The sequence below is a fragment of the Saccostrea cucullata genome, unplaced genomic scaffold, assembly GCF_032062105.1.
Source record: "Saccostrea cucullata isolate Sc308-1 unplaced genomic scaffold, CSIRO_AGI_Scuc_v1 ctg4137, whole genome shotgun sequence".
NCBI classification, from domain to species: domain Eukaryota; kingdom Metazoa; phylum Mollusca; class Bivalvia; order Ostreida; family Ostreidae; genus Saccostrea; species Saccostrea cuccullata.
The window spans coordinates 37519-47500 of record NW_026931367.1 but is presented as its reverse complement, the minus strand read 5'-3'; the positions used below and the strand labels follow the sequence as shown (position 1 = coordinate 47500).

The 9982-nt window shown below is 34.8% G+C and overlaps 2 protein-coding genes across 3 annotated transcripts; one reads left to right on the top strand and one right to left on the bottom strand.

Moving 5' to 3' along the window:
- Positions 1-1434: 1434 nt before the first annotated feature.
- LOC134232347 (uncharacterized) lies at positions 1435-5145 on the bottom strand. 2 transcript variants are annotated; one of them, XM_062714293.1, is made up of 5 exons: positions 4489-5145; positions 3615-3707; positions 3315-3458; positions 2839-2982; positions 1435-2360 (listed from the first exon to the last, which is right to left on the bottom strand). In XM_062714293.1, the coding sequence occupies exons 1-5, from the start codon at positions 4769-4771 to the stop codon at positions 2026-2028; spliced, it is 999 nt and encodes a 332-aa protein (XP_062570277.1). In that variant the 5' UTR covers positions 4772-5145; the 3' UTR covers positions 1435-2025. The 2 variants fall into 2 exon arrangements, with proteins under 2 accessions (XP_062570277.1, XP_062570278.1); XM_062714294.1 differs by lacking the exon at positions 4489-5145 and adding an exon at positions 3903-4262.
- Positions 5146-6497: 1352 nt separating this feature from the next.
- Positions 6498-7538, top strand: LOC134232346 (uncharacterized). The gene is made up of 3 exons (XM_062714292.1): positions 6498-6593; positions 6760-6942; positions 7140-7538. The coding sequence occupies exons 1-3, from the start codon at positions 6505-6507 to the stop codon at positions 7351-7353; spliced, it is 486 nt and encodes a 161-aa protein (XP_062570276.1). The 5' UTR covers positions 6498-6504; the 3' UTR covers positions 7354-7538.
- The last annotated feature ends 2444 nt before the right edge of the window (positions 7539-9982 follow it).

Here is a 9982-nt window from a genome sequence, read left to right as displayed (position 1 = left end):
TTGAGGGCGTGATCTAGCATCGTTCCAGGATCATTCCTCACTAAATTATTCCATGTTTCCGTATCTACTTTCTTACACGTTTTTAGAAAACACAGACCGATGGAAATGGCCATACATAAATTGTCATTATTTTGAACGTGAAAAAGTGATTTTTTCCTTTCTATACTATTTTTAGGACCGAAAAGAGTTGTAATGGGTAATTTTCTAGGGTTACCTCCCCCTTTAGGTAAGTCAATGGACCCGATGGTGACTAGCAGGTTTTCATCTACGGGTAAGCTTTCGTTCGAATTGAGTACCTTGGTGATCTCAGACATGACGACATCTGCATTCAATTTTTCCCAGGACTGCAGCGGCACGACGATAGGATTGTTTAAACTCGGATGACTCAGGACCACCCTTCCCAGATCTGCATCGTGACCCCTGGCCTGCGACAACAGGTCGTCGAACATCTCATGTAATTTGTTTTGGATATCTATTAATTTATCCCCCCTCCACTGTTCATTGAATTTGACCTTGAATGTGGTGTCGCGGGCCAGATTTTTCTTGAAGGTCCTGGTATCTCTCTTCCAGATATAGTAAGGTTTTGCTAATGTGTCCTTAGAATCAGAACTTTCCCCACCGCCCCCCCCCCCCCCCACCTGTCTACTTGTAGAAGGTTGATTGCCATCATTGCAAGAATGACACGTTTTTTTAGGAGGAGACTCCATATCAGAGAGAACCTCCTGCCATAAGTCGTCTATGTGCTTTTCCCACTTAAGTTCCTTTTCATGCTGGAGTTCTCTTAATCGGTTCTCGACCTCGACATCACCAACTAAACCATTCGCTGTTGCAAATAACTGCACGGCATCTGAATCCACCAAGGAGTCCAAGATTTCTTTGAGGAGACTACCGTCTGACATGTTCTAAATTAAAAATTTCAGACTGTTTATGAAATTCTTTAAAATATACTTTTCAAAATATAACCTGAAATTCAATAATGTATTATATTTTTTTTATATTGTTACACCGCAACTCATCTAAAGAAAAAAACAAAACCTTTTTTTTAACTTCAAAAAAACTTTTATTTAAATTCATAAACAACATGATTGGTATATTCAATTGCAAACATGTAAACTGCACGCTAAAAATCAACTGTATAATCAAAAAAACATCTCTCATAAAATAGCACAAGTTATACACAAAATCCGTGTAAAGTTACACATTATGCAATGTGAAGTGTTAATTTTGATACAAAAAATTAACAGTAAACATATTAAAACTCCTGAGGAATTCACTCGTGTAAAATTCTGGTTCCTTTCTTCTCAAGAAAAAAAGGAATCAGTATAATAAATGTGATGTTTTCAATATAAGTCATGACAAAAATAATAATAAATTGCACTACCCATGTGCAAAAAACTCCATCACATAAACAAAAAAGGGTGTGTATATGGAAAATTCTGATTTTTTTTTTTCCAAAATACCTAATATAATTCATAAAAGAGAATACAAATCACACAACCTGCAATCAACTATTCTAAATTGTATTTCTAAAGTAGGAATTTACATTATCTCCCTTCCTGTCTGCAAAGAAAAAATCCACCTTCCAATCAACCAAACATAGAATAATTTTCAAAAATCTCTCTCTCGTAACCTTGCACAGGTTGTATAAAATCAGTGTAAAATTACACATAATAAAACATGAAGTGTTAATTCTAATACATAGATTAAAATGTTATTTCAGTTTTTATCATAAAACTAATAAAAAAAAATCATATGTGTAAAATTCTATCTATTGTTCCTTTTCCTTTCTTGAAAAAAGAATCAGTATCATAAATCAAAAAACAATTCTAACATTTTGGAAAAAAATTATCATTTTTTCCTCTCGTCCACAAATGAAACACAGAAAAGTAAGGGAAAAAAACATACATATCATACAAACTATAAATTCAAGACATCAATGTCTTGTTACTACAGTGTCATCATGCATATCTCATGTGGTTTCTTTTCACTCTAATGGCCTAAACCTTTGACTCTAACTCTTATAGCTTAAACCTTTGACTCAAACACTAACTTTTTTTTTTGCATTTTAGACCTTGTGTGGGCACTGACAGGAGACGGTCTAATTAGGGGTTTCAACGATTGAGGCGTGTGGAAATGTTCACCACTTGCTGTTTCAGGTGTGACAATCTTTGGCTGGGGTGGTGTTGTTGGCTGGGGTGGTGCAGTTGGCTGAGGTGGTGATTGGACTTGGTTAGGGATGTTGGATTCTATTGGTTCATCTTGCGATTGAGGATTGGTGGTATAATGAATTCTCATCTTGATGATGATGATAATCGACAGCTTCAAGAAGACTGTAGCTGTGATTCCCCAAGCTAGGAATCCTAATAAAATTTTTTAATTAGATTGAACATCCTTTATGAAAGAAAACAATTATCTTTCGAGAATAGCAAAACTTATAAAAATATGTACACATTTTTATTAAATTAAAATCTGAGGTCCTTGGAAACATATATTTTTTTTTTTTTACCTGATCATGAGAACTACCAAGAATTTTGTATACTGCTCTTCAGTTATCAGACACATAATGAATATCAAATTCTATGTCATCATAATCATCATCCGATTCAGAATAATGTCCAACATGTGCCAGCTCATACTTTGATGGCAAACTATTTTTTTTCTTAACAATTTGATTCTTTCTGAATAAATGTTTACCAAGAACACTTGTTTGTTTGTTATTACTAATCATTTTACACCTCGGACATATTTTCCTCATTTTTTTAACATTAAATAACAGTAGAAACATAAAATTTAATACACATGTCAACATGATGATATTCATATACAAACCAAATTTACCATAATATGCATCTTTTTCCTCCCCCTCTGTGTCACTCTGCAGTTTGGCATTCACTGTCATAGATGTCTGCTGTTTGGGATTCGCTGTCATTGATGTCTGCTGTTTGGGATTCACTGTCATTGATGTCCCATCTACACTAACATCTACCAAAAAAAGTTTCAGTACACAAAAATTAGTTGCAACAATTCAGGTGTTGTGGATATCCATAAGTAAAAACTTTTACATTTAATTTTTTGATGTAACAAAAAATTACTGGTAATTAACAACTAAATTTTACCATTTTTCATTAAAAAAAAATTCAAAGAATATAATTAACTAATATATACAGTGCTACTCTTTAATTTTAATTTTACAGAAAATTTCAAAGGGTAAATGAGGTTAGAAGCAATCTACAAAAGTAACAAAAGTTTCATAGTGAGCTTTATCTTTTTTTTTTCTACTAGAAGGATGTTTAACTTATAACAAATTTTCTTACCAAGAGTCTTGCTGAGCGCCAGCCATGTTGCTTTCATGGTGGTCTCTGTTGCTTTCGTGGTGGTCTCTGTTGCTTTCGTGGTGGCCTCTGTTGCTTCCGTGGTGGTCTCTGTTCTTACTTGGTATATTGTTGTTCGTGTCATACCTACAATATTAAGATGGAGTCATTAAACAATTGGGAAGGATGACTACTAATTTAGTAATCAATAATTCAATTTTATTTTAATGTGTGGTACACTGCTGTTTTTACTTTGATTACTGAAAATTTCAAATTTAACTTCGAGTTCGGCAAATTTCTCACCGGAAGTCTTGTTGCTTAGGACCCTCGCTGGTTTTGTGGGAGAGTCTGTTGAACTCCAACTTGGACTTGTCTCCATAGACTCTCTAATAGGTGCTGAAAAGGTACATTAATTATTTGGAATACCAATTCAATCAATAGTCCTCCAAAGGGAAGTATGTCATTAAAATATAAAACACACTCTATTGCGCTAAAATTTTCAACCACTTGGCCTTTGTCAAGCGTATAAAAACGACCATCTTAAACAGAGCTAGGTAAAATCTATTCCGTCCAATCTAATACACAACTTACTGTGACGTAATACCTCTCGTTGGGACACGAACCCGATCTTAATTTGGCACTTCTAAGGTGCGGATCCAAATACCATACATTGCATCTACTTTTCTCATTTAGATTCAGAGGTGTATTAGGCCTATCACTTAAAAAGGCTGAAAATTTTGCTAAGAACTGAAATCCCCCTATTCCGGATGCAGAATTAAAGGGAGTTTTTATGCAAAAAAAGGCTGAAATCAACCAATCGACTGAACGTTTCAGATATTTTCTGCCAAGTTGATTTGTCTTTCGGAACTCATCAGGATTCATAATAATGAACCGACATTCCATAGTAAAAGACACAGTGATGTGATTGGTTTATGAAAATATCACGTGATCACATTTTTTTTTCTCACGGTAATCTCAATGAACCGGTCACTATATACCAACACAAATACCACAAGAACATTCCGTATTAGGACAAACAACAAAATTTTTGTATAAATGATAAACTAAGCGGTCAATATAGGTTATATGTATATTGTACCGATTTTACATAAAATTTACTAGACAACTTGACTTGACTTTGATACCCACAAATCTTCTCATTTACATATGTACTTACTGAATACATCGGGGCAAGTATCTCCATCTCTATTTCGCACGACTGGAAAGGGTAGCTTTCTGTTCCCCACTAGATTTATGTTGACTGTGCACTCGGAGACTCGAATTTCGCGAATTTTAAGTTGCGCACCAAGAAAAATACTATAACAGTTCCATCGCGTTTGCGTACAATCTACAACTCCAAGGTAGTTTGGACATCTATGACATCTAATTTGCGCACAAACAATTGTATACCAGCCAAAAATTAAACACATCACAAAACACGTCTTCATCTTTCCGTTCATTGGAGTGGCGCGAATTTTGCACGGACTTTTCACCCGTCATCAGTCAGCTGATTGTAAGGGATAAACTAATAGGGTAAAGGCTAATGCGGGAATGAAAAACAATAGTTCTAGTGTGTTGGGATAATTATACTGACATTTAATATGATGGCTCGATCAGTGCAGGAGGAATACATGATTTCAAACTTCATAAATTGCATGTCACTCATACATTTAGACCGTGTAACAGCAGTACTCTCTCTCTCTCTCTCTCTCCCTCTCTTTCTTTAAATTTAAAAATATAGAAGAATATAGAAGATAAGATAACACATCAATATTGTGTCAGTTGAATCTAAAGTAAAACGTACTCAATATCTCATTTCTCTCTCTCTCTCTCTTTTTTTTTTTTAATATATATATATAGTCTTGTGTATCTACATACGGAAATAAAAGTAACAATGCTTGTACTGATACTAGGTCATGTCAGGACACGCTACACTACCTTTGCGCACGTGTATCGTGATAAAGCGGAATTTTAAAAAAAATATTTAGAATTGCGCGCTTCCATTAAAAGAGATTATGATGAAAGGTAAATTATCATCTAACTATGTATGATTAACAGCTAATTATTCAATTGACGTTTTAAAAACTTCAAATGGATATATTAAAAGGGTCGTGACACACACAGATAAAAGCCATGACGTTTGCACTTATTGAAATACTAGGTCATGTCAGGACACGCTACACTATCTTTGTGCGCAGGTGTATCGTGAAAAAGCGGAATTTTTAAAATGATTTAGAATTGCCCGCTTTCATTTGAAGAGATTAAGTACGACAGATGATGAGCTAATTAATGCATCAAATTAATTACTGTTCCTCATATCCAAACTTAAAAAAAAATAGCAATGTAACCATGACAAACACCTTAAAAGACTATATACCATTTCTCTTGTATAGCTTTTCCGTCTACTTACTTCCTCCCTATGGGTATAAATATGGGAGGAGTAATCTTTAACGGTACCTTTCACCAAAAAAAAGAAGAAAGATAGCAGTACTAGTGAGAGAAAAATATGGCAGACGAAATTTTCAACTTTCTGTAAGTAGATCAGATCTTAATCTAATGTTGTTAATTGATAACAATTCTCAATTTTAACTTTTAAAAAGATCGTTGTGGACCAACTTCAGATATCCGATGTATAATGACCAATATTGTTAGTAGGATTTTTTTTTGGTGAACCTGATATCAATTTGAAGGGCTTATCAAATGAAAATTATCCACCATAGAAATTTTCAGAATTTTGATTTATACTCGAAACATCTCACCTTTTGATTTAACATTGAAATTTATGGGAAGAGTGCATTTAATTCTGATATCTTTAGATGAAATTATATTTTTTCAAATAAATCTCCTGGTAGAATGTTACATATACTTCCTCTCTATCAGGATATTAATTAAAATTAATCTTTTACGATGTAAATTTTCAGAAAATAAGATTTTTCTCAATTTTATCAAAAGTAGATAACTCTTCACGAAAGTCCCGAGTGCAAGAGGGCCAGCTTCTAATTATGTACAATTCCTGTAAATTTGGTGTACTTCACTATTGTCGTTACTGAACTATGGTTATTTATGATCATTTCAATCACTAAGATGTGTCCATTTACCTCTCATTACATTTTTAGTCATTCTGTTTTATTTTATTTGAGATCTTACAAACTCCGCCAACTCTTTCGAAGAGTTTGAGGCTCTATGGGTACAGATGGGAAAAGATCTTGAAAATGAAGATTCCCCCCCTTCTCCTCAAAGAACGGTCACAATCAAACCTGTCGATGCAAACACTTTTGAAAGGTACGAACTTTTACAATTAGAGTTATCGTTCTTACCACAACTAGACTTAGTCTTGCTAGGAGGTATATTATATATATAAATTATCGATTATTCCTAAATGATTAAGCTACAAATGATGTTTTAAGATCAACAAAAGTGTATGTTTGTTTTCTCAAATATTTTTCAGTGCATCAAATGAAAGCAAGACATTCATTACATTAGAACCATCAACCCCCGTCGTCCCGCCGTCCTCAACACCCAAGTACTCCCCTCCAGCTGATGAAAACTGGCCACCAGTTGTTGTTGTTGATGAAGAAACGGGCGAGGGATCGTTTGAAAATGTGGAGAATTCTATCCTCACCTCCTTTAGGTGAGGTCTTTTCTTTGTATTATTTAGTTACAACCTTTGAGTGTTGAGTGATAACTCTAGTTTCAGTAAAGAGTATTTTTTCTATGAAACATCTGTTTTTATATACCCACTGTTAAAGACTCGTATTTATATTTCATTGGATTAATGTATGACTAAACTTAATTAAAAATGTATAATTTCATTTTTTTTTCATAAAGAAGAAAGCATCCTGAAAAATATAACGCACTGGAGAAAAAGATGCGCCAGCCATTGAAAGAAAATGTGAACGAACAATTTAATATATTGAGGAATTTACATAAGAGAATGGCTGAGGATATGCAGCAAAGCTCCATCATAATTAACCATTTAGAGGACAAATTTGAATGCTCAGCTGGACCTGCCAGAAAACATGTGAAGTTTTCTTCTTTATAATTGTTCATAAAGAAGTTGTGGTGATGAATTTGTAAAAAATGAACTTCTTTAAGACAAAGAACTGTAATGATGAATTTCACAAGGACAGATTTTATAAGAATGTTACGTAGTTTATACTTTCAAAAAAGATTTTTTCATCACTTTTGTTATATAGATTTAAAAAAAAACTTTTATATTGTGTGAAAATAAACATACCTATAGATGATAAAGTGTTTGGTGATTTTTTCCCTTTACATCTGAAATTTGACTATGAAAAGCTTGTGAAAACTTGGACTTTCATAAAATTGTCTGGGTACAAATTTCTTTAGAAGTTGCATCGTAATTTCCTTACAAATTGCTATGTCATTCCCCAAAATGTTTTAAAGTTGCATTGTCATTTCTCTAAAAGTTACAATGTCATTTTCCCTGAGTGTTGCTATGTCATTTCGTAAAGATCTACAAGTTACTATGTCATTCCCCACAATGTTTTAAAGCTGCATTGTCATTTCTCTAAAAGTTACAATGTCATTTTCCCTGAGTGTTGCTATGTCATTTCGTAAAGATCTGCAATATCATTTCACCAATTGATAACATCAGTGACTGTAGAGTACACCTTGACTGTAAAGTCACCTCTATCATGTTTGGAAAACCCCATGACGTCATTGACTGTAGACTCCTTGACTGTAGACTCATTCTTTGCACTAAGTTAACCCATGACGTCATTGACTGTAGACTCACTTTTTGCACTAAGGTAACCCAATGACGTCATTGACTGTAGACTCCACCCTTGACTGTGACCTCATATGACCTTTCTGGGAAAAACCCATGACGTCATCCTGACTGTAGACTGACTGTTCTCTGTCCCCCTTACTACTTTTAGGTCACCTGAGTAAACTCAGGTGACCTATTGCTATCCGTTTTCGTCCGTCGTCGTCCGTCGTGTGTCGTGTGTTAACATTTGAACATTTTCAGCTTCTTCTCTGCAACCACTGAACCAATTTCAACTAAATTTGGCACAAAGCATTTATGGGTGAAGGGGAACAAAAATTGTGAATTTCATGATCCCTGCCCCCCTGGGGCCTGAGGGGTGGGGCCAAAACCACTAAAATTAAGGCAATCTTTAAAAATCTTCTTCTTTACTCCTGGACATTAAGCAGTCAAACTATTTGCATGATTGTAATCAGCATTGAGTCCTCTATCAAAATTGTGAAATTCATGGCCCTGGGGTCAGGGGTTCTAGTGCTAGGGCGGGGCTAAATAAGTATATAGTGAAAATGCATTATTTCTTTGAAAATCTTCTTCTCTGCTCCTGGGTATTAAATAAACCAACTAAGTACATAGTTATGATAAGCAAGTGTTCCTCAACCAAGGTTGTGAATTTTATGGCCCCAGGGTCAAGGGTTCTGGTGTGTGGGGGGGGGGGGCTCTATTGATTATATAGTGAAATTATGTGAAATCCTTGAAAATCTTCTTCTCTGCTCCTAGGTATTATATAAACTAACTAAGTGCATAGTTATGATGAGCAAGTGTGCCTCAACCAAAATTGTGAATTTAATGGCCCTATCATCAAGGGTTCTGGTGTTGGGGGGGGGGGGGGCTCTATTGATTATATATTGAAATTACATGAATTCTTTGAAAATCTTCTTCTCTGCTCCTAGGTATTAAATAAACTAACTGAGTGCATAGTTATGATGAGCAAGAGCGCCTCTACAAAAATTGTGAATTTTATGGCCCCAGCGTCAATGGTTCTGGTGGGGGGGGGGGGCTTTATTGATTATAAAGTGAAAATACATGAATTCTTTGAAAATCTTCTTCTCTGCTCCTAGGTATTAAATAAACTAAGTTAGTGCATAGTTATGATGAGCAAGAATGCCTCTTCTAAAATTATGAATTTCATTGCCCCAGGGTCTGGGGTTTTGGTGTTAGGGTGGGGCTATATTGATTATATAGTGAAAATACATTAAATCTTTGAAAATTTTCTTCTTATTTGGGTATTAAGCAGATGAACTACCTATATAGTTATGATGAGCAAGGGCCCTAATCATGCAGAATTGTGAATTTCAAGGCCCCAGGGTCAGGGGTGGGGGAGGGGGGGGGGCTCTACTTATATACTGAAAATGATTTAATTGTTTGAAATCTGGTCCTTTGTATTTATAAAACATTTATTTACTTTTTGATAGGCAATTTTAAGGGTGCCTTTTAAAAATTTGTGCAACCTAGGGTCAGGGGTTTATGTCAGAGTGTTAGAGGCACTACTGATTATTGATGAATATTACTGATTAGTTGGAGTGCATTTTTGTTCCCCTACCCTGCGTATGGGTATTCAGTAACCAAGCTAAGCAACTGCTAAGTTTATTGTTATGATGATCAATGGTGCCTTTTCAAAATTGTGAATGCCATATAGCATCTGGCTTAAAACATGAATCAAATTCAATACACTGTAACTGGAAAGTTGTTGCATAATGCTCAGGTGACCTATAAGGCCCGTGGGCCTCTTGTTTCATGTGACGAGGATATTTTAACAGATAAATATAAGAAATTTAAAAAAAAACAGCTCACGCAAATTTCAGCTTCTGAAAGGAACTTCAACAATTATATAAATTGGTTTGCGGCCGATTTTTGACGCTTGCGTCAATATGTTTCTTGTTAT